The 23,034-nt window shown below is 40.0% G+C and overlaps 2 protein-coding genes across 3 annotated transcripts in view; both read left to right on the top strand.

The window, feature by feature from the left end:
* The window catches only part of cadps2 (Ca++-dependent secretion activator 2), a 127,000-nt gene extending 113,908 nt beyond the window's left edge, over nt 1-13,092 (top strand). For both annotated transcript variants that reach the window (XM_053426864.1, XM_053426863.1), the window contains 3 exons: nt 6-113; nt 8,449-8,553; nt 9,166-13,092. In XM_053426864.1, coding sequence (XP_053282839.1) covers nt 6-113; nt 8,449-8,553; nt 9,166-9,336 — 384 coding nt within the window. In that variant the 3' untranslated portion in view covers nt 9,337-13,092. The remainder of the gene's footprint in view (nt 1-5; nt 114-8,448; nt 8,554-9,165) is intronic.
* A 3,390-nt stretch (nt 13,093-16,482) lies between these two features.
* On the top strand, nt 16,483-21,971 carry fezf1 (FEZ family zinc finger 1). Its single transcript, XM_053427675.1, has 4 exons — nt 16,483-17,289; nt 18,239-18,373; nt 19,416-19,548; nt 21,736-21,971. The coding sequence occupies exons 1-4, from the start codon at nt 16,483-16,485 to the stop codon at nt 21,969-21,971; spliced, it is 1,311 nt and encodes a 436-aa protein (XP_053283650.1).
* The last annotated feature ends 1,063 nt before the right edge of the window (nt 21,972-23,034 follow it).

Below are 23,034 nucleotides of genomic sequence, written 5' to 3'. Positions count from 1 at the left end.
TTCAGAAACCTGGGCTGGATCTGGCTGACACCTACATCACCTTCATACGGCAGAACCAGGACATCCTCCGAGACCGCGTCAATGACGAGGTCTACGTTGAGGATATTTTCGATGTAAGTAAAACCCAACTTCTGTTTGAACCTCTCGTCAGCTGGCTGAGAAGGAGAATTTCCTCTCACAGAGATGAACATGGAAACATAGGAGTTTGTTTCTCAAGATAGCTCCGCCGTGATTTGATGATATGCTATCATATGCTTTAAAAACACATTTTCACACCCATTCAAGCACAAATACAGATTCGTTTTCACTGGTTTTAAAATCTCCATCCCAGCCAAACACATCATACCAGGATTTCACTTTTCTGCACTCAGGCTCTCAGCTCTTTCCGACACTAATCAGTTTTTTACTTACCTTTCAGTTTCATTTTGGCCGTCCTCTATCTGATCTTGTTTCCTTCTCATCTTACAACTCAGGGATAAAACAAAACCTCTCAGCAGGAAACATGTTTTCCTGTGGATATTTACGTATTTTCTCCAAACCACTGATATGAGTCTGCTCTCAACCTGCGCCTGTTTATTTAAACGTTATTAGGTGAAGTGTACGATGAAGCAGGCATTAGGATATTACCATTCTTCTTTTTATTAGATCAGTTCTGTGATACCCTATGCAGTGAGGTCCTACATTCAAAGATTGGGAGAAGTTCCCTTTGCTCATTGGGTTCAAGCAGCAGTACCTCCAAATTGCCATGTGTTTTCCATTAGAACAGCTGGTCCTGTACACAGGCTGGAAGCTGACAATCAGGGGATGTATTGCATCCTCCAGGCGAAGCTCATCCCTGACAGGTAAATATAAACAGAGGGAGAGCCTTGGGTTGTGTCCGAAATCACCAACTCATTCACCTACCCCTACTCTACTACCGGTATATAGGGTCTATAGAGCACTATATAGTGAGCTGATCCGAAAAAGGAAAAAAAGCTTTTCTCTGCGCTACTAGTGATGTCATCGTTGCAGGATTAAAACGTACAACAACATCGACCCCGACAAAATCTGCAACGCTGCGTCTATGGACAGCTTCAAAACACTCAGTTAACACTCAACCTGGCCATTAGGGCTGTTTATTTCTGTCCTATTTTATGCGAATTATTTTCTTTTCTCTTTTTGTCCCCACTGACACATGTAATGCGTCCTTGGGTCTTGAAAGGTGCTATATAAATCCATGTTATTATTATTATGAATGTGGATTTCTCCGGAGGCTGCAGATGGTGGAGTCACAATCTGGGGTCAAAAGCATGAATTCATGGACTAATCCTGCCTTGTGTCAACAGTCCAGGCTGCTGCTGGTGCTGCTGGTGTGATGATGTGAACAATCCTTTCTTGACCCAGTTTGAGCTCCAATTAGCTTTTCATCATTCTACAGTGCCTTGCATAAGTATTCACCCCCTTTGGACTTTTCTACATTTTGTCATGGTATAACCACAGATTAAAATTTATTTCATCGTGAGTTTATGTAATGGACCAACACAAAATAGTGCATCATTTGGAAGTGGGGGGAAATATTACATGGATTTCACAATTATTTACAAATAAAAATCTGAAAAGTGTTGAGTGCATATGTATTCACCCCCTTTACTGTGAAACCCCTAACAAAGATCTGGTGCGACCAATTGCATTCACAAGTCACATTTGCAAGTCACATAATTAGTAAATAGGATCCACATGTCTGTAATTTTATCTCAGTATAAATATACCTGTTCTTTGAAGGCCTCAGAGTTTGTTGGAGATCATTACTGAACAAACAGCATCATGAAGACCAAGGAGCTCACCAAACAGGTCAGGGATAAAGTTGTGGAGAAATATGAAGCAGGGTTAGGTTTTAAAAAAATATCCAGAGCTTTGAACATCTCTCTGAGCACCATAAAATCCATCATAAGAAAATGGAAAGAATATGGCACAACCGCAAACCTACCAAGAGGAGGCCGTCCGCCCAAACTGAAGAGTCGGACAAGGAGAAAATTAATCAGAGAAGCAACCAGGAGGCCCATGGTTACTCTGGAGGAGTTGCAGAGATCCACAGCTGAGGTGGGAGAATCTGTCCACAGGACAACTATTAGTCATCTACTCCACAAATCTGGCCTTTATGGAAGAGTGGCAAGAAGAAAGCCATTGTTGAAAGGGATCCATAAAAAATCCCGTTTGGAGTTTGCCAGAAGCCATGTGGGAGACACAGCAAACATGTGGAAGAAGGTGCTCTGGTCAGATGAGACCAAAATTGAACTTTTTGGCCTCAATGCAAAACGCTATGTGTGGCGAAAACCCAACACTGCCCATCACCCTGAGCACACCATCCCAACAGTGAAACATGGTGGTGGTAGCATCATGCTGTGGGGATGCTTCTCTTCAGCAGGTACAGGGAAACTGGTCAGAATAGAGGGAAAGATGGATGGAGCCAAATACAGGGAAATCCTTGAAGAAAATCTGATGCAGTCTGCAAAAGACTTGAGACTGGGGCGGAGGTTCATCTTCCAGCAGGACAATGACCCTAAACATACAGCCAGAGCTACAAAGGAATGGTTTGGATTAAAGAATGTTAATGTCTTAAAATGGCCCAGTCAAAGCCCAGACCTCAATCCAATAGAGAATCTATGGCAAGACTTGAAGATTGCGGTTCACAGACGGTCTCCATCCAATCTGACTGAGCTTCATCTTTTTTGCCAAGAAGAATGGACAAACCTTTCCATCTCTAGATGTGCAAAGCTGGTAGAGACATACCCCGAAGACTTGCAGCTGTAATTGCAGCGAAAGGGGGTTCTACCAAGTATTGACACAGGGGGGTGAATACTTGTGCACCCAACAGATGTCAACTTTTTTGTTCTCATTATTGTTTGTGTCACAATAAAATTTATTTTGCACCTCCAAAGTACTATGCATGTTTTGTTGATCAAACGGGAAAAAGTTTATTTAATTCTATTTGAATTCCAGTTAGTAACAGTACATAATGGGAAAAAATCCAAGGGGGGTGAATACTTATGCAAGGCACTGTATGTGCAGCTGATATATGTGCAGAAGCCATTCAAGCAATCAACACATCCCTCAGACACGTGTAGAATTCCCATCTCCTTGAGCCAGGCCACAAATGTGAATGCATCCATTTTGAATTATCTAAGGTTCTGCCCTACTCCAGTTCGGTCCAGCAGTTTGTGCTAAAATAAAAGAAAGATCTGTCAACAAACAAACCCAACACCACTCCGCTGTCAGGGCAACAGACGATCATGGTGATGGACACTTGAGGCTGTTGACTGAATAGTGAAGGGGCCACCAGTGTGAATAATGACGATCATTTAAATGTCAATTTAGGAAATCAACCTGCAGCAGGTAAACATCATACACATTAGGGTCGGTACAGAGTCTGTACCGGACTGAATCACGACACAGCTTAGTGCCTGAGTTCTGCACTGAAATAGTTTCTCTGATTACAGGCAACATTGTATCACAGCATGGGTCTAGTTAACAGTACACTTTACTGGTGGTAACACACTCTCTAAATGGCTCTGGCAGCACACATAACATCAGCCCACAGTTAGCTAGTAGTAACCTCCAGTCAACGCAACGACAAAAATCCTAAAGTGTAACACTCTGAAGTGTGGCTGTATTTCACATGAAAGGATTGTGACACTGGGAAGTTCAGCTACGAGGCCCCGGTGATGCAGGGGATACATCTGAAAGCAGAGGGATGCTTCCTGTTTTACTTGTTGTTTGACCACATGCCAAGAACGGTAGCCGGCAGACAACTGATTGGACTGGAGTATTTTGCTGTATTAAGCACTGTTATCTAGTTATAATTATTATGATTCGGTAAGGTTTTATACGATATGTGATTTTCTTAGGTAAAGAGCATTGCACTTATTGATATTTGTATATTTAAGTTAAGTACACTTAAAGTGTTAACAGCAAAATTCAAATTTTTATTATGTTTGAGGAAAAACAGGCGCTTCGAGTGTCATTTTGTGCTTCTTTTATTTTTCAGTTCTTGCACCCTTTCGAAATATACACAAAGTTAACCAAGTCTATATCTGGGGAGTTGCTTTAACAACAGGCAGCTTCATATTAGAGTAAGGATGACAGAAGTGTCATAATCTGAAATCTAGATGTTTGAATTTTTATACTTGATTGTATCTTTAGCCAAGCCAGTGAAACCTCAAATGACTGAAAACTATTTGGAATCCGCGATGTAGATAAAACATTTGACTTGAATTCATTTTAGGAAGATTACAGTCTTAGTCTGAGTGATGTTTGAAACACATCATCGTGATTTAGTTTGCTTCCATTGACCTCTGTCATATTACATTTTTATGGCAACTTTTCAATTAAGCCAAGCGTATAAAACATTTGGGGATATTTCAGCTTTTACAAAACAGAGTTTCTTGAATTTACTTATAAGTCATATGTGAATAATAACAGTTGGAGGGAAAGACACTTAATATATCAAGCTGGCAAATGTGACATTAAGGTTTTAAAGTATGAGATCTTTTCATAAGAGAGTCAAAATGGTGTGACGGTGCCCTCAGCTGATGAAAATCCTTCCAAATTGAGCTCACAGTCAGTTGTTTATACTGTTGGTGTGGAGTTCGATTCTCCAGTTTGGAGCAGCAGCAGGTCATATCGAGGCCCAAAACACCGACTGCTTCTGTTGACCTGTTTATCACTTAGGACACATGAGAACTGCCGGCTCGTTCTGTGGGAGCTGAAAACACACCTTTTCATCCATCTATCAATCCATCCACCCCACGCTGTCCGTTTGCTTCACTGACCACCCCCCTCCAAGATTCAGATTTAAAAGAATATTTTAGTGCAGTGTTGTCAAACACGCCTCAGCTCACTGGTGCGAGTCAATGCCGCGGACATGGCGGCTCAGACCTTGGTGCACATTAGCAGCACGAAGCAGAGCGATGGATTTCTGCCACCTGCCGCCTCCTCTGAGGGTTTGGGGCGATGTGGCTGAGACTCGGGCTGTGTCGCGCTGATTTCTGTGTGTGTTTTTGAAGAGGGGTGTTTGAGAAGAATGAATCTAATGGAGCTCAGAAGCGCCCAGTCATGCACCAGAGGGGGAGGTGACGGCGGGGCTATGAAGTGTCTCCGCTCATCCCTTGTATCAGACACACACACACACACACACACACACCTGGACACACGCACGCAGTTTGTGTGCAACAATGAAAAAACAAATGCTGTGATAGCGGCAGCATCAGGCCTCCTGCCAGCAGCATTATGGGCACGCAATCATCTGGTTTCCGTGCGTCTGGGCGAGTCAAAGTCAAATTCATTTACGACGCCTTTTCTTTAAACACAAGGTTTGTCGACACCAACGTTTTAAAGAAGAAGAAAGAGGCTGACAGGGCGAGTGATAGAGCGAGGGCGAGGGACGTCAGCACGCAGCTGTGAACATGTTCATGATTTTCTTTCTCTGCGTGTGCATGCTCACATACGCCTGTCTGTCTATTTGTGTACAAGTGCTCCCCTGGGAACGTCTTTGTGTCTCTCTGGATGATGAGAAGTGGGATACATTCACTCACTCACACACATTAGGAGCCAAATCACCTTGATGAAGCAGCTACAGATGAATGTTGAATGTTAATATGAAGAAGAAATTGTGGATCTCATTTGATTTTTTTTTTTAAAACATCACATTTTTTACTCAGGACAGGGCATAATTTAATCCCTCCTGAAAAACCAACATTTCATTTCCTTTTTTTGTCAATGCAGTTATATTTAGATTCAGTGAGTTTTTCATTTTAAAGAAATGGATATATCTTTGTGCCAAAACCAGAACATTTGTCAAGTTTGAATGATGTCTTTACTGTTACACCATCAGGGATCCACCCCACTGTTTATCATAGATATTGTTTCTGATAGGACTCAAGCAGCCCCCCCCCCCCCCGCCTTCCCTCCTTCCAACATATTCCCTCCATCTGTTTTCACTCTCGTCCTCTAATCGGCTCAATTAAGGAGCGCCATCGTACTCAATTTACACAACAGTTAGCACAGCTCACGAGGAAGCCGTCAGGCAGCTGATTAGGCGCTTTGAGGAAACTCGCCTCCCAGCGACCCAAATAAGTGTTCCACAGAGGAGAGGGAGGGTGCGAAAGAAGGAAATCAGAAGAAATCATCACAGGAGCAGGGAGTATCAGCCATTAATTTCAACATCTTCAAGCGTCTGTTAACCCAGAGCGTGAAGCGCTTGTGAGGCAGGCTGAAAACTCAAATCCCCACATTGAAATATTTCATTTGGTAAATGATGAAGGGATGAGGAAGTCAATTGTTCAGGTGGAATGGCGGAAACTGTTTCACTGATTTATCCACACTTCACATGTTTGATACACAATAGAAAAAAAGAGTATACTGCACATAAACAAATAATAAGCATTAAAACTGTGAGGAAGCAACAAATATAATCTTGACCTAAATCACATTATTTAATTGCATTGGTGTACAAGTTGTATTTCTTCTTTTTTTATAATTTATTATATCAGTAACCCTGTCTCTTTAAAGTTCCATTTATAAACTGCTAAAATAATGTAGTATCATGTAATAGAAGTTGCCTTATGTTTAAGGAAACTGTTTTTTAACGAGTGAAGCACTACATTTAATAACAGCATTAGAGTCGCCCGGTGGGTCTCAGTTCGATGGAGTGATGGATGGACTTTTTCTGTAATAAACAAGAGAAGAATATTTCACTAAACTTATGTAGACATTCAATGTGATGGTATAAAATATGGAATCATCCTTGTCTCACAACAAGTGACTGTTGCGCTGCAAGTTTGGATTGTTTTCCTGCAAAACGGCAACAACAGCGCGTTCATGACATTTACGACGATGTCCAGGACAACGACAACTGATTCTCCAGTTTTGGGTTTTGGGTTGTGTTCTTTTTACCGTCTGTTGATTTCGATTCCTCAGGTAACAAACATCCTGTTTTTATTCACTTTGAACAACAAAGAAATAAATCTGGACTTGTGGTTAAACCTTTAAATTTGTGTATGTTTAACTGTCACTTTATTACTTTGACTGAGTGGAAAGCGGCTTTATTACTTTGGTGGAGTATGGGGTAGGAGGTCAGAGATCTTTCTCACAATAGATGTATTCAAATATTTGTCTGACCCCTGAATGATTGCGGATGTGTTTTGGTTTTTTTCAACGACATGAAAGACCTTTCGACTGTTTTCTCTATTAAATTGGAAGGTAATTACAGTCCTTGTCAGAGGGAAATTAAGTCCATCAGCAGATCTGAATATTACGGGTCATTACTGTGTCAGAGCGATGCCCCCGAGCATTCTTGTTTGACTGTTCGCTGAATAAAGCCAACCGCTGTGTGCATTTTAACGGCGGTGTATTGAATGATCACTGTTCAGGTGAAAAATGTTGCATCGGATTTCCCTGCAGCTGCAGCCCGGTGTCTGAGGGTGTGAAGGAAGAGTTTAATGAGAATTACTTGATGGAACCTGATTTATTTTCTTATCCTTTGAAGTTCAAAGCAGAGCCATGTATTTGTTCCCTGCTGCGCAGCATTCAGATGTTTACCACTAAATTGGTGTCTTTGAATAAGTACATGTTTTACTCTCTTTGAGTTTTGCCGTTTTGATGGTGCACATCGTTTGACATTGATGTTTTAGTTTTGTTGACATGACTGGAGTAAGGCATTCCAAACAGAAGCCAATCATCTGCAAAAACTAACACACAAATGATAACAAGCAACTGCCATGCTATCGTCATGTTTTTATTTTTATGGATATTGTAAAAAGTAAAAACACAACACAACATGAAGCAATAGGAAACATTTTAACTTTTTTAAGCCCACACTTTGAATTTGTTCAAATTTATCATTTCTGGAAGATTTGGGTTAAATTGTCTCATTGTGAACCTTAAACATACAGTCAACAACTATTTGTGCGTGTTTTGGTCAATTTCGGAGCTGGGAAGTGTATTTTAGTGTTAGCCTGGAGTTCGTCTAATGTCCACAAGGGAAAATACCCAACTTCTATCGATAAATGCAAAGTAAAGAATATTTATGTAAGAAATTGGGGTCTCAGTAGATAACTTTGCGCCATTCGGGGTCATTATAGCCTAAAAGAAAAATGATTTATACAGCTTAATTTTAATTTTCATAGCTAGGGCCATTTTATCAGTTTTAATTGTACTCAGTGATAATAACAAAAAACCTGAAAACTTCTAATTATCTAAACCACTTTATCTGGTGGTCAAAATGAAAGTGAAACGTTTGTGAACTATCGTTGCACTTTAAAAAAATAAATACTGTGATGAAATAAGAAGCTGGTCAGTAAATTGTGATGGCTGTTTACAACTGACTTGGAATCATTGTGATGTTCACTTTTGTTATCCCTTCCAATTTAGTTTGTCTACATTCATTTTTAAAACAGTTTTTGCTTCCTACAGCAATGGTTCACCGGCTCCATGAAGGCTGTGTGTGTTTGGCTGACTGATAGACTGGACCTGCAGCTCCACACATACCAGCTGAAAACCCTCATCAAGATTGTGAAGGTAAAAAATAGACTATAAAAATCTTTATGAGAAACCCAAAAATGTGTTAGTGTTTATATGCATTCAAAATGACAGGTTTCTCCTAGCTATATCCAAAGTTCCCATCGCTGAGCGGCAGAGAATGATTCTGAGACTTGCTGAATTGATTAATGAAAACATATTAAGTTGTAGCTTATTCATGAAAAAACAGTCGGAAGTGATACTGAAGGAAAAGAATGAAAAATGAACACAAATCAAACCCTGTTAGTGTCCTTGAGAGCAGCAGCAGCAGTGGTGTTAAGAGGACGAGGGTATGAAAGAGAAAACTGCTCAAACTGTGCACTGCAATAGCTTTTGTCTTTTCATAGTTTTCTAATGTACAGAGACGTGTGAGATTAGCGTGAAAGCAAAGGAATGATAATGGCTTCTTACTGAAGGTAAAAACCCCTCCGACGCCTCAGTCTGCCTTTCCAGCCCGACACATAAAAGACTTGATGTGTCCTTCGCCTCAATCTTCCCACTTTTGTCCTTCAGAACGCCGAGCAGCATCCGCCTCCTCCGGCTCGCTGAATTCCTAAGATGCTCACTATGTTTCCTTACCGTCTGCTTTTACCTCTTCCCCCCCCTCAACAGAAGACCTACCGTGACTTCAGGCTGCAGGGGGTCCTGGACGGCACACTGAACAACAAGAGCTACGAGACCATCTACAACCGCCTGACAGTGGAGGAAGCCACGGCGGCCGTCAAGGCGGGCGACGGCCTGCAGGGCATCAGCATGCGAGACAGCGACGAGGAGGACGACTAGATACACACACACACGCTCCCTTCACACACCTTGTTACTGCTTGATTGTCATCCTCTCCATTACAGATCAGGAGCTTCTGTCCCAGTTAATGACTTCCTCCCCTTTCACTTAACAATTTTCCTTAAAAACTAAAACCACAGTCAACAAATATGGTTTAATACTGATGTAACTGGATTAGATTGCCGCTACACAAATTAGCTGTGCGTTTCATTAACAACAGAACAGGTTTTGCTGAAGCTAGCTTGCTATGTTGTGGATGCATGTTCTCCACTGAGCCCCAATTCAGTCAGCCATATTGGATGAAGGATAAAACGTGAAGTAAAGACAGCAAAACATTTATATATTTTCTCCGCAGAATTTGACTGTAGTTCAGTCAAATATACCACAACAGCTGATACTTCATCCACAGTCAACAAATATAAATGAACAAGATTAAGAAAAAAGGACAGAAATAGAGAACTGACTGCAAAACTAACCTCACTGTTTATGGCAAGATAAGTCAAGATAATTTTAACTAATAATACTTGTTGTTGTTGATTGTATTGTAAATCTGATGAAGAAGCCTGGTTGATTAAAAACCTTGCTTCCACTTTTTTAATACAAGGTGAAGCTCTGTGTATAATTGCACATGTGCAGTAGAGGTTGATAATCGTGACTGAAGACCTGATCCGTTGAGGAGGATCGCTCGGGTAGTGACAACCCCCCCCCCCCCCCCTTTTTCTCAGCCTGTCAAATGCGCATCGCCCAGATGCCACTGTGCATATGTGTTGAAACGTACATGAGTGTGAATGTACGACCAAAAGTAAGATGAGGCATCTGAAAGACACTTGAAGGTAGAGACCAGCCTCGTGTTCCCGCTCTCACCTATAGGACAGGAAGCCTCGCCTCCCTTCATGTGCAGCCATACTCTGATTGATGTCACTTTTTACAGTAGAGCACAGCAAACACCTTTTTTGGTTTCCTTCAGTTATTGTAGCTTATTGTTCAAAACTTTTTAAGGCTATGGCAGCTCTTAAACGCTAGTCCCAGCAAACTTGCCTTTTTCTGTCATATTCCTTATACCAACAGCCGCAAAATCCACTGAAGAGATTTATTTTTATTTGAGAGAAAGCTTGGAATTGTAAGGTTCTATCTAACTGTTTTATCAAAACCTTGGTTTTCCACTTTCATTTCCCTGAGTTGTAAAACAACAGCAGTGTTTGGTCATTCAAGCAGAACAACCTTACAGTTTCTTAACAAGCAACCCATTTTACTTTTACAACAAATAGTGACTGTTGTTTCCGATAAGCTAAAGCAGAAGTAGCGTGACATAATTACAGCACCTCAATACTTGAGTTAGTGGTGGATGTAAGGTCAACAAAGCTGTTATCATCCTTGACTGTTTGAAACAAATGTTGACCAGCAGTTCAATCTTAATTTTGTCTATCCATGATCACGTCCTTCTCTAACCTTTTACAGGACTTCCTCTTTAATTGACTAAATTCAATCAAACCTTAAGAAAAGCGGTAGCAGATCAGAAAACACTTGTGTGTTGTTTCAGAATGGATGATCAGCATACTGATGATTTAGTTCTTCTGTGAAATGTACCTTATCTTTGTCTTAGGGTGCTGCTAGAGGTAAGGCCATTGGAAGAAAGTTCAATTCATTTTAAACATGGCCAGTAAAATATAATGGAAATTGTCCCCTTAGATTGGATTACATTTGATGTGTAAAGGTGAGATGGTCTATCCAGTGGTGGTGAAGGTCAGGAGGTCATTAGGATTCTTCCTCTAGAGATTTGTTTGTTTGTGGTTTTTAAGCCTCAGTCAAAACCAATAGCACAGTTCTTTTCCCCACAGTCGTCCACCTGCACTCTTTCCCTTTACTTTCATGTTGGAGTAATCGACAGTACAGAAACTATTTCCCAGTGTTGCAAAAAGCATGGTCAAGGGGATCCCACCTGGAGACTGGTTTCCGTCCCATTACAAACCAAACAATTGATCTTAGTATTTGTTAATCTTCACATTGTACTTTCCTTCAATCTTGGCAAATGCTTTAATTTGCCTAATCTTGTCCAAACCTTAAAGACTAATTAGTTTTCCTTGGAGGTTTTTGTCCATCATTTCTATCAACATTGTTGTCACCAAACCCCCTTTTCTACTGGTAAAAAAAAAACACTACCACCACTAATATCTGGCTTTTGTCTACAATGGGAATGGATTCAATCTGCATTCCCTCCCAGGTAAATTTACTACTGGTTTTAAGTGGCTCTGGCTCAAATTGATAGTGAAGGAAATGTGAGACCTACGTCAATGAGTTACCGTCAAACCTGATGCAAATATGTAACTGGCAATGAGAAAAGAGTTAATCGCCTTTTTCTTGCGGGCTTATCTTCATTAATAAACGTGTGTCCCTGTTTGTTTGATGTAGAAGAAGTTTGAGTTCACGTCTGAGATCGGAGAAAAACAGTGACATCTCCAAAAAGAGGGTTATGATTGAAATTGCACAGTCCGAATTCAAACGATTTTTGAAATTACTACAGTACTTAAGATGCTTCAAAGGACAGTTTGAATTGGAGTCATGATTTCACTAGCGTTTTTTTGCCTGGAAGTTTGTTTCTATTTTCTCCCGTCTGATTGTCTGACTCCTCATGTTTCTCTACCAGTTGGACTTTGCTGTTACAGTACCTGATGCCCAACCTTGAAAAACATGACCCACATTGTCCTTAGAATTATCATTTAACCACACCTTAACTATTGTGTATTTAACACAGCCTCAACGTTACCTTAACCATATTGTAGTTGCCAGGTGTTGTGATGTTATCCTAATGAGAAATAATTCTTATTTAACTTTCAAAAACTTTGAAATTGACCGAATCAAGGATTTTGCACAATTGTTATGTTTGATTTGAAAATTGTGTCTGGGAGTAGGGGTTAGCCTTCAGGTCAAAAAACTGTACTTATCTGAATGTTTTTGATAATCATTGTCTAGATCTGTAGACAAATTCGTACAGGTCCAAGCTAATGAGATGTTGCTGTACTGCTGTAGTTTCTCAGCCTGAACTTTATGTAGCTCACAATGTTCCCACTGATAAATAAGGACTGGTGGTCTCAGGTAGTAAAAGATGCAAAAAAATACAAAAATGTCTAAAGGTCTTTAAAAGAGAAACAGAATCCACGCAGGTGTTAACACAAACACATGGGGTCAGTCTCACAAGAAGCTCCTTTAAGGTGATGGAACTGAAAGTAAAAGTGGGTAATCATTTGTTCAGTAACACAATTGTTGCTGTAGCTGCAGTTCTGCTGTCATCTCTGTTCATTGTGATATTTACTGTCGTGAAGAGTTATATTGAGCTGTAGAGTGGTATGGTCGTACTGCCTGTACTTCATATCCAATGTCGATCAAAGTCTTAGAAACATGCTTATGAACTGAAAAGGTCTGGACATTTTGGAACAGGATCATCGTGGGAGAACATGGATCTGTTTCTGTGATCACTGTCTTTAGTCTGATCAGCTGTGAGTGGACAGTGTCTCATCACTGCGGCCTGTTCGTTGGCTAGTGTCTGTTTGCGTGTGGTGTCAGTGTAGGCCTCAGATCGACTGAGTGCAGCAACCTGGCGTTTGTTGTAGCCGTCCGATCCAGTTTGTTTCCGTGCAGTTCAAAAGGCCAAAAACTTAAAGGACAAAAATCTATTGAAGAAGTATATTTATATTGTCTTATTGTGCACCTGTTTTGTTCAGGTGTCTTATCTATGTGTCACTATTAAAAGTGTTTTTAAAGCAACTGTGATTTCACTTTGTGGGTTTTATTCTCTCAGTTTTAATTTCGCATCAAACAAAGATTGCCTTCTTGAAGATAGTCTCAAAAACAACTGCTGATCAATTCCGATCTCACAAGGAAGATTTACTAAATTAACTTTGTAGTTAACATTTAATATTTTCCCATTTAAGACACTTAGTTGAAAGGATATTGTAGATTTTTGGTAGAATACGTCATCTACTTCACATACTTTGATCTGGGTTGATTCTGGTGTGGGCATCATAGTTCCAGTAAATGGAAATCATAATGCTCTGCTGTGAAGTCATTGGACATGTTTCTAATCTAATCTAATATTTTGATGAAATGGTTATGCAGTTGTGCACACGACCTCTTTAATAATTCCACATAAAGGAGCGGTGCAGCCAGATCCCCAAACCACAACTGAAGAAGTTAAATCCAGAGTTTATGAGACAAGTAGCATCTGAAGATCCAAAACCTGCTGATGCAGTTCAATAAATAGTCAAATCCCTGCATTATGGTTTTATATTTTGACCATTATTTTTTTTAATAATTCGTCAGAATTCCTTGGATTATACACTTTGGGGCAATAATCAGCAGGACAATTGCTTTCAAAGTGCTTAAATAATTTGTTTAACTTTTAGTTTGTTAAACTCTTCATATAAAGGTTAGAATGGCTCACACTGAATTTAAAGCTCTGTCAACTTTGCACAAACTCAAGATTTCTTCATATACAGAATATATCTCTTCATCCTGAGGTATTTATTGTAATCCATTCATAATTTCAAAAATAACGATAAGGATAATATTTCACCATAATACTTAAGGATCTGTTCTATTTGATCAGACTTTGGGGAAACGCAGCAAATTAACCGAGTATAATTCGAACTCTTATTTCAAAATAAAAGGTGTTACAGACTTATTCACGGCACCAGATTTGCAACTTTTTAAAATTTATACTCTTAATGAATTAAAATGTAAAACAGAAGTAGTTTCCTCTGAGTGGATCAGATCTCAAATTTCGTTTCAGAGGCCAATGAAATGAACGATGTTTTTGATGCAGAGAAGAAACAACTGAGTTTAATATTTTGATGTACACTCAGTTAAAAAGTTTACATTTGCAGCTCTGCTTTTGTTAAGGATATTCAAACTAATAATTATTGTAACTGTTAAACATTATATGCACCTTTAGTTTCGTGCATTTAACTCAGGCAAAGGTATTATTTATTATGTTCACACACAACATGTTGCAGATGGTTTACACAGTAGCTGTACTCTACTGTATATTGTACTGGTTCTATTCACATATCTCACCATACTTACACTATACATCCAGTATTGGTTTATTGTTTGTTAATCATATTTCACCTTTACATCACTTCATGCTGTAACTGCATTATTGATTTGCGCTGTCAGCGTTTTATACTTTTATCTGTCTTGTGTAAACTTTACAGTTTAGACATAATTTTGTTACAATGTGATGATCTATAATCTAAAGGTATATTTATTATTGCCATTAGTATTATCATTATGAATATAGAAACACATACATTTAATTCTACATGGTTTATATCACACAATCATTTCTTTAAATGTTGGTTTATATTATCGTTAATGCTAATTATGGTTCACATGGATGCAACTATTATCAAATGTGTTATATCTTATAACCCATTTATTCAAATATATAATAAATAGGACTGAAATACATTGTCATTATAAATCAAAGCATGCAGCGCTTTTCAGGACCAGAGTAAATACGGCAAGACATAAACAAATTTTGGCCTCAATAAAACGAAAACCACCATTAAATATTAGTTTAATAATAATTCATTACAGTATTTAACAATAAAATACACCAAAAAAAAATAACAAGACATCAGAAGGAAATGAGGCCGCTGCCCCTGCAGCACGTCATTAGATTGTGCGTGTGTGTGTAGGAGGGAGGAGGGGGGGGGGGGGGGGGGGGGCGACGAGCCATTTATAATGATAAAGAACAACGACATAATAATGATTTTATAGCAATACGAATATGTTTTTCTTCTCCTTGGCATCAATGTGAACACCTGCACTCCTTCACAAATTCTTCAAAACCCTTAAAGAGAAGAATCAAAATAAGAAATGTAATTTCTTCTACAAACACATTTTAGAGGTCGCTTTTTCGATTTTAATTCATAAACACGATTCATTTTTTTTTCTTTAATGTTTCGATTTTCTTTCTTTTTGTTTAATAGCCATTTCTCTTGAAGATGCATTAGCGTAATAATGATCTGACCGGTAAGTGAAAAGACAATGAGAATGATCCCCGATTTATTGTCATATAATTATAATTATCATTAATATTATTATTATTATTAATTACAGGGTAGTACAGTAAAATCTAAATCCAAATTTCAATTATTTATTTTACCATTTGAAATAAACGAACACCTTCAGTCAACGACACCTGAAAACACTTCGCCAGCGGTCACTGCTCTGCACCTTTCGTTCATACAAAATTAATTTCAGCTCATCGAGAAACGAGCCAGCTGCTGTCAGATAGTTCCCCGTCAGTCTCACTCATTCATCCTGAGGAATTCACGTCGCTGCCCGCTGAGACTTTCTGTGCGTAAAGGAGTCTTTTATGTAAAAAACGTTTTTTTCTGATATTGACTCCTCAGCCAATGTCCACCAGTCAATCTGGGCGAGTCTGGACAGTCACGAGTGTGTTTCTCTAAAGCTCGTGCGTATAAAGAAACGAGGAGTCAAAGTTTGTGATTCACAGAGCAGAGCCACCCAGGATGGGATCGATGACTTCAAATCCATTCTCTGCTCAGCTTCTATTCGTTTTCTGTGTTTAGTTTAGCCGGGTGTCAGCTCAGTGTCTTCTCTGATCCGTGCGTAATAGCGCGTTTCGTGACCCAGAGATGCGTCTGAATCGGATGTAAAACTCTGACAGCTCCTGACCCCGCGGCCGCTGCCTGGTTGGCGAATTGCGATTCAAGAAAAAAAAAAAAAAAAAAAAGTAATGATGTCACGCGATGCCACAAGGAGACCTGGGATCTACCAGATACCTTCCAGTTGAGCAGGAGTCGTGCCAAGTGAAGGACAACCTCCTCCTCCTCCAGCGGCGACAAGTACGGGGAATCGACGGAGGAGAATTGAGCGAATTATCTACTTTTCCGCTCCTCTTCCCGGACGTAACGATCTGCGAGGTCCCGGCTCTCTGCACGCCGTTATCGAGCGACCCGCGGCCGCACTGATTGTCGTCAATAAGCGGTGGGTACGGCACCGGTGATTTGGAGGGGGGGTTTCCCGGCAGATGATGCCCTTTCCAGCGGGCCGCTGAGGAGCAGCTTCCCTCCAGCAGCTTCTGGTTTTTATTGTCGCGGCGCGGTTGATGCGGAGGTGATGGACGGTCCTCTCCGCCGCCCAGCGGGGATTCTAGGCTCCCCCCCGGCTTCTGGGAGCCAGCCCGCGGGCTCCGACATGCTCACCTCCGGCGGCAGCAGTAGCAAGCCGCTCGCTTTCTCCATCGACCGGATTATGGCCAGGACGCCCGAGCCCAAGTCAATACCGCTCCCCAGCTGGTTCCAGTCCGCTCCCGTGGGGAAACCCGACGTCTGCCCGTCCTCGCTTCATTGTATGATACCACTGGTGCCGCTCGGGTACGAGCCGGGCCACAGGCTCAGCATCACCGGGCTGGATCCGGGTCACTTCGAGGCTACTTCAGTCGCCGCTCCCGCAGACTTTTTGGGCTTTGGGTTGAACTATAAGAACCAGCAGGAAGACTCCGCTGTGAGCCAAAGCGCCGGCCAGTACAAACTCTTCAGACCCCGGGTGGTGAACCAGTCCTCCTTCCCCACCATGGGTACCGTGTGCTACCTTAACTGTAGCGGGGACACGGGCGCCGGTCCCCCGCCGGCCGGCCTGGTCAACCTGCACCCGATGGCCTCGTACCTGCTCACCGCCCGGCACAAAGCCTTCATGGCGGAGAAGAGCAAGACGGGCCTGCAGCAAGCCGGGGAGCGGTACCCGGTGTCCAGCGTGCAGGCCTTCAAGGAGCTGTCCCACAGCCACATCCAGCACTACATGAAGGAGCGGGACCACCTCCTCACAGACAAGATCTTCAAGGAGTCCGCGGCCGCGGCGGCTCGACTCAGCGGCTCCTGTCCCGGCAGCAAACCCAAAGTTTTCACCTGTGAGGTCTGCGGCAAGGTGAGTCCCAGCATCCCATCCGGAACCGAGCCGGAAGCTCAGCCTCTGCACCACAGAGGTTCACATCTTATTCATGAGGATGAGATGACTACATGTGATCAGAGCTGATATTATTTGGGCGCTTATTAAAATCCAGTCGACACATTAAATAGATATATACAAAATGGCGTGGAGGCTCAGATTTGCTCCAATTGAAAACTTATATATAATATAATAAGGGATTATTTTTTTAAGGTGAGAAGTATTTTTTTTAACCTATTTTAATCACCTTTAACTTTATATTCAAGACTTACTTGTGGGATTATCCGTTTTTTTCAAAAATTAACCTCCTCTACTCGCCTAGAAATAACCCAATGGATGCGTATCTTTTTTTGAATGTATGAAATACAGAAATCACGGTAAATGGAAATGAAAAGAAAACCTGTATAAATCATGTAGAATCTGTAAATAGACAGCGACAGAGCCTGAAGCATCAATGGCTCAGATCTTATTAATGAAAATGTATTTCTGTATCTAACGCACCATGGACCTCCAGTGTGACAGGGCTCGTTTGGGGATTGCAATTTTCTTCTTCTATTGTTTAACACAATTGTGTTTTAACCGTCTTTTACATCGAATTGACCCAAGCTGTGTTCAATTACCTTTCTTAGCTTATTGTTTTTTTCGATTTATCAGAAAACACCCACGAACTTAAAGTCAGATTCGGGATCTCTTTCTAAATTTCACCATCTTGATAGAACATTTATTTGATATGGGAATTTATTGTTATTTTAAGAAAAATGGGGTTGGTGTTGGGTATGGTGAATTTCACGCTAATTTAATAATTATTATAATTGTAAGAATAATTATAAATAGAAATAATAATTATAATTATAATTTATGTTGTTGTCGTTGTTATTATTAGTTTTCTGGGCTATTTGTGATTATTAATTGTCCTCCCCCTGCTCAGGTGTTTAACGCGCACTACAACCTGACGCGCCACATGCCCGTGCACACCGGCGCGCGGCCCTTCGTGTGTAAAGTGTGCGGGAAAGGCTTCAGACAGGCGAGCACACTGTGCCGACACAAAATCATCCACACTCAGGTACAGCTCCAATTACACCTGATTTGTTTGTTTGTAGCCATCAACTCAACCAAAGATCCATTTAATTTCGTTTGAATGTTCACATTTAATTATGATGTTTATTTGACTCGTATATACTTTTATTTCTTATCCTGTTTGTTTATTATATTAAATAATGGTGTTATTTGGTCCAATTTAGAATGAAAATATCAAACGTCATTTATTTACTTTTTTCCATTTTGTTTTCAATTGTAGCTTAATTTCCCTAAGCCCCTTTGATCTGGAAATGTGGTATTGATCGATTATAATTGAAAGATCAATTTGTTTCCCTACTACTGATAAAAAAAGAACATTCAACATCAAGAGGCAACCTTTAAAATGAGATGCAGTTGTTGACAACCTGTCAATCAATCTGATAAAATTATTAACACTGTCCAAGCACATGTGTGAATATTAGTTAGTGGGTGGGACCTCAAATTCACTGACTTGACTTTAAAAACGATCTTTTACTTTGAGACATTTTATGTGAGCGAGTGTTTAAATCTGCAGAAAACTTACAGTTATAAAGACGGTCACAAATTTTCAAACTGGCAACTGTAAACAGCTTTTTAAAATATTCCTTATTTATTACAAAATATAATTTTTTGTTTAAAAAAAATCGGTGTATTGTTAAATTTAATTTATGACAGCCAGGATGTAGTAACTCTATGTTCACATCAGCATTAGGCAGAAATTTGAGCTCTGGGGTTAAAACTGAAATTAGAATGATCATCAAGTATTTTTTTTAATGTGTCAGGATCATACTTAATGGAAACACCAGCCTGTTTATGTTGTTTGAGCTCCTCCTGTGGAGTTCACTCCTATTACACATTAATAGTCCTATTACAGGCTTAAGTGTTAACGAGACTTATTAGTGAAAGTATAGAAAAATTGATAATAATATCCATTTAATTAACCATGAAGGTCCGGTCACATAGAGAAACTGTCGAAGTTGTTTGTAAGTTTTTAATGCGTGCGTGTTATTTCCCACGGAGCCTCTCATATGTTCCTCTTTAACTTGCAGGAAAAACCGCACAAGTGTAACCAGTGCGGGAAAGCCTTCAACCGCAGCTCCACCCTCAACACGCACACGCGCATCCACGCGGGATACAAACCGTTCGTGTGCGAGTTCTGCGGGAAAGGATTTCATCAAAAAGGTGAGCAGCTGCACGAAGTGAACAATCAACCATACGTTGTTTCCATTAGGTTTTCAATTTAATAATGTTTACGAAAGATCCACATGAGTTACTATAGTGACATTAGAGTACCAAAATAATAAAAAGCCTGTTTCAGTAGATATTACCAAAGTTTATAAATAACCATAGGATATTAAATATCAAATTATGAATATATCTTTAATTACACCAAAGCTAAGCAATACAAATTATCTTTATACACAATAAGTATACTCCTATAGTAATATTATTATTATAATACACACACTCGCTCTCATTTTCACATCCAATGCTAAACAGTGAAATCCGTGTGTTTCGCTGTACGTGGAGGGTTTATGAAGGGCTGGTCGACAGAAAGAGAAGCCATTAAGTGAGCCTCACAATCTGTGGCTCAAACAGCTTTCAGCAGCATCTACCAGCATCTGTCAGGACTGTGATTATTTTTAAATTAGCACAGCTCAAATAACAGAGATACACATGAGAAGTGTAGTATAAGGCATGGGCTTAGAGAGAATAAGAAACTGGGGACAGACCGAAGTACAGCAAGTTTGCTGAATATACTTCAGTGAATTGTACAATGTTCATACAACACAACAGAGTTTTAGAAGATACATAAACCAGGTATGAATTATGCTTGTTGCACATAAAGGGTGAGAGCCATATTTTATTTTACCATGCAGTATTGATGCGTGTAAGCATGAAGAGAAATGTTGCAGCTGGTAAAGATGGGATTTCTTGAATGACAGTAATTCTTCTCAGTAGCTTAATCTTTTGGAATAATAAGTCTACATTTATTTTTTGATTATATTTAATATTGATAATATAAATCAATTAAAGATATCAGATAAGTGCTAGATGTCTTTCTAATAGAGGTAGCAAAAAACGTATTTGTACTCTTCCGTGAATGAGTTAATTCCAACACTGAAACCAGCACACTTCAGTACAAATGTCAATGCACTTAATGCGGCATATCTTCTTCGGCTTATCTTCTCTCACAGTGAAGATCTCTTTTTCAGATTCAAAAATATGTCCCCGAAATACTAACTGTGCTTGATTCCCTCAGCTGAATATATATATATATATATTTGTCCTTTCTGCTGAATTCTTGAATCACTGCATCTTCCTCTCAGACAAATCCATTTGGGTTAGGGTTCTTGTTTTCCCTTTTGTTCAGCTGTGAAGTTGAATCTGTGCTTTGATGAACAGAATCCTCCCAATTTATTAAAATCGGATTAAATCGGAGCTGTGACGACAGCTGAAGACATGTTGAGGTCTGAGTCAGACTGAGCTCTGGGAACACCTTGGCTCTTTGAATCTGAATCTCTGTGCAGAAAGTAAACCTATTTCACACGAAACACTGTGAAACAATTGGTCGTCAAACTAGTGCTTTTCTACATCACGAAAGAATTAGATGTATGCAAATTACTGCATAATGAATGCACGTTCACCTTTTAAAATCATAATTATTTTACAGATTTTTGTCTTTACAGACACTTTATAATAACAGATTGTGTATTTACTCTGTCCATGTATTTGAATGATCATCAAGTGCAATCTTGTTTTTTTATATTGGATAATAACAAAAATGTTCTTTAGATTACCTGAAAAACAAAGAAGAGGTGGTAGCTTCTCTCAGTGTCTGCAGGTACATCTGCCAGGTTTCATATGACTCCAGCTCTTTCAGCCTGTTTTGTTCCCTTTACCAGTTAGAGAGAAGGCACGTGTAGAGTAGTCTGATTTCAGTAGCCGGACAGTCAGAAAACACCGATTTATTGAGATATTATAAACAGTCGACCTGAGTGATTGATTTTTGAGGACCGAGTCTTCTCCTTAAGGTGGTTGCGGTGTACACATTTTTATTATCAAGAAAACATATCTTAATGCATCATCACCTTGAAGCTGTCAACCCAGAATCTGATCATGTAGAAGCTAAAATGACGTCAACAATCAGAATGTGTAACGTTTAGGTGCTTCATATCTCATTTATACTATTGCTGGCTGTTATTCAGTGTCATTTCCTCCAGGTTTTTTATTTAATGATTAAGAGATGATGAGCAGGAAATATGAAAATGATTTCTAACTCATTTTGAAACAATATCTGATATATGTATACAACCTGTTGTCTCTTGTCCTGATGGGGGCTCTCATCAACTGATTTTTTTTTCACAGGCAACTACAAGAACCACAAGCTGACGCACAGCGGGGAGAAGCAGTTTAAGTGTTCCATCTGCAGCAAGGCGTTCCACCAGGTGTACAACCTCACCTTCCACATGCACACGCACAACGACAAGAAGCCCTTCACCTGCCCCACCTGTGGCAAGGGCTTCTGCAGGAACTTTGACCTGAAGAAACACATCAGGAAGCTGCACGACTCGGTCAGTTCGCAGTCGCCCTCCCAGGCCTGAGAGACACTGACCTCTGACCTGAACAGTGACTCTGCACCCTTCATCCCAACACACCAAAAAAAAAAGACACCTCCATCGGATCCAGATCTCAACTTTAGTCCTCATAAGACACATTCACAAAAGCTCTGCAGGCGTTACAAAGATTTTTCATGAATAGTTAACTCATGACTTTATATTCATACTTTGGGTGCTTTGTTCCATCAAAGCAATGATTTAGGCCCTGCAGCAACTCAGCATGTTTCTTTTAATCAATAATTGATGACCAAAAATCCCTGAACCATGTTCTCAAATGACTTCATCTGACCACTCACTTCCCTCCAATGCGGCCATGAAATTCCTCTTCCACAGTGTCTCACATTACAAATTATTAACTCAAAAATACTCATTTGTACGCTCACTGTCGTGCTTTTGTTGCCTCAAATGAGTCACTTGTGTCCTTGATTAGTTGGAGCAGTAAATATTCCTCTCTCAGATGCCTTGATTTGACCTCTCCCTTTCTCCTGTGCAGCGGTGACATTTAAAAAACCACATCTTTGTAGCTGCTTTTCAAAACCGATTGTGAAAACTCACTTAAGTTCATTAGATTTGCGTCTTTTGAGACAAAATGTCCTCAAAATATTTCCTCAAAATGTCCATCTCTGTGCTCAGTGTGATGCTTTTGTTCCATCAGATTACTTATTTGTACCGTAAATTACTCAATACGTTTCCACAAATCACTGAATTATCCCATTAGATGACTCATCGTGGCCCTGTGCTTCTTTCTGTTGCACCTAAGTTAAAAATACATTCCGCACATGAGCAATGTTCTCGGAGCAAAATCCACATTTGATCAAAGGTTTCTCAAAGCAAAAAGAGTTGATGTTGCCTTCACTGAAGTGAAATACGCTAATGTGAACGTTGTTCCAGGGATTTTGTTTTTTAATGATCCATTGAGGAAAAAAAACTAAAAAACAAACGTACACATGATTCTGAAAAAATTGAACTTGAATTCAGTCCAACTGGCTGAATCAAACGACCTTTTACAATAAACATTTGAGGGAATGAGCTGCTAAATTGCAGGAGC

The sequence above is a fragment of the Pleuronectes platessa genome, chromosome 7, assembly GCF_947347685.1.
Source record: "Pleuronectes platessa chromosome 7, fPlePla1.1, whole genome shotgun sequence".
Lineage (NCBI taxonomy): Eukaryota > Metazoa > Chordata > Actinopteri > Pleuronectiformes > Pleuronectidae > Pleuronectes > Pleuronectes platessa.
Note: the sequence above shows the minus strand (reverse complement) of the source record. Positions and strands in the feature narration are given on the sequence as shown.

Coding starts and splice junctions, on each gene's coding strand:
- fezf1 (XM_053427675.1), top strand. CDS start 16,483: ATGGACGGTCCTCTCCGCCGCCCAGCGGGGATTCTAGGCTCCCCCCCG. Junction 17,290..18,238: donor CCTGTGAGGTCTGCGGCAAG/GTGAGTCCCAGC, acceptor CCCCCTGCTCAG/GTGTTTAACGCGCACTACAA. Junction 18,374..19,415: donor ACAAAATCATCCACACTCAG/GTACAGCTCCAA, acceptor TTTAACTTGCAG/GAAAAACCGCACAAGTGTAA.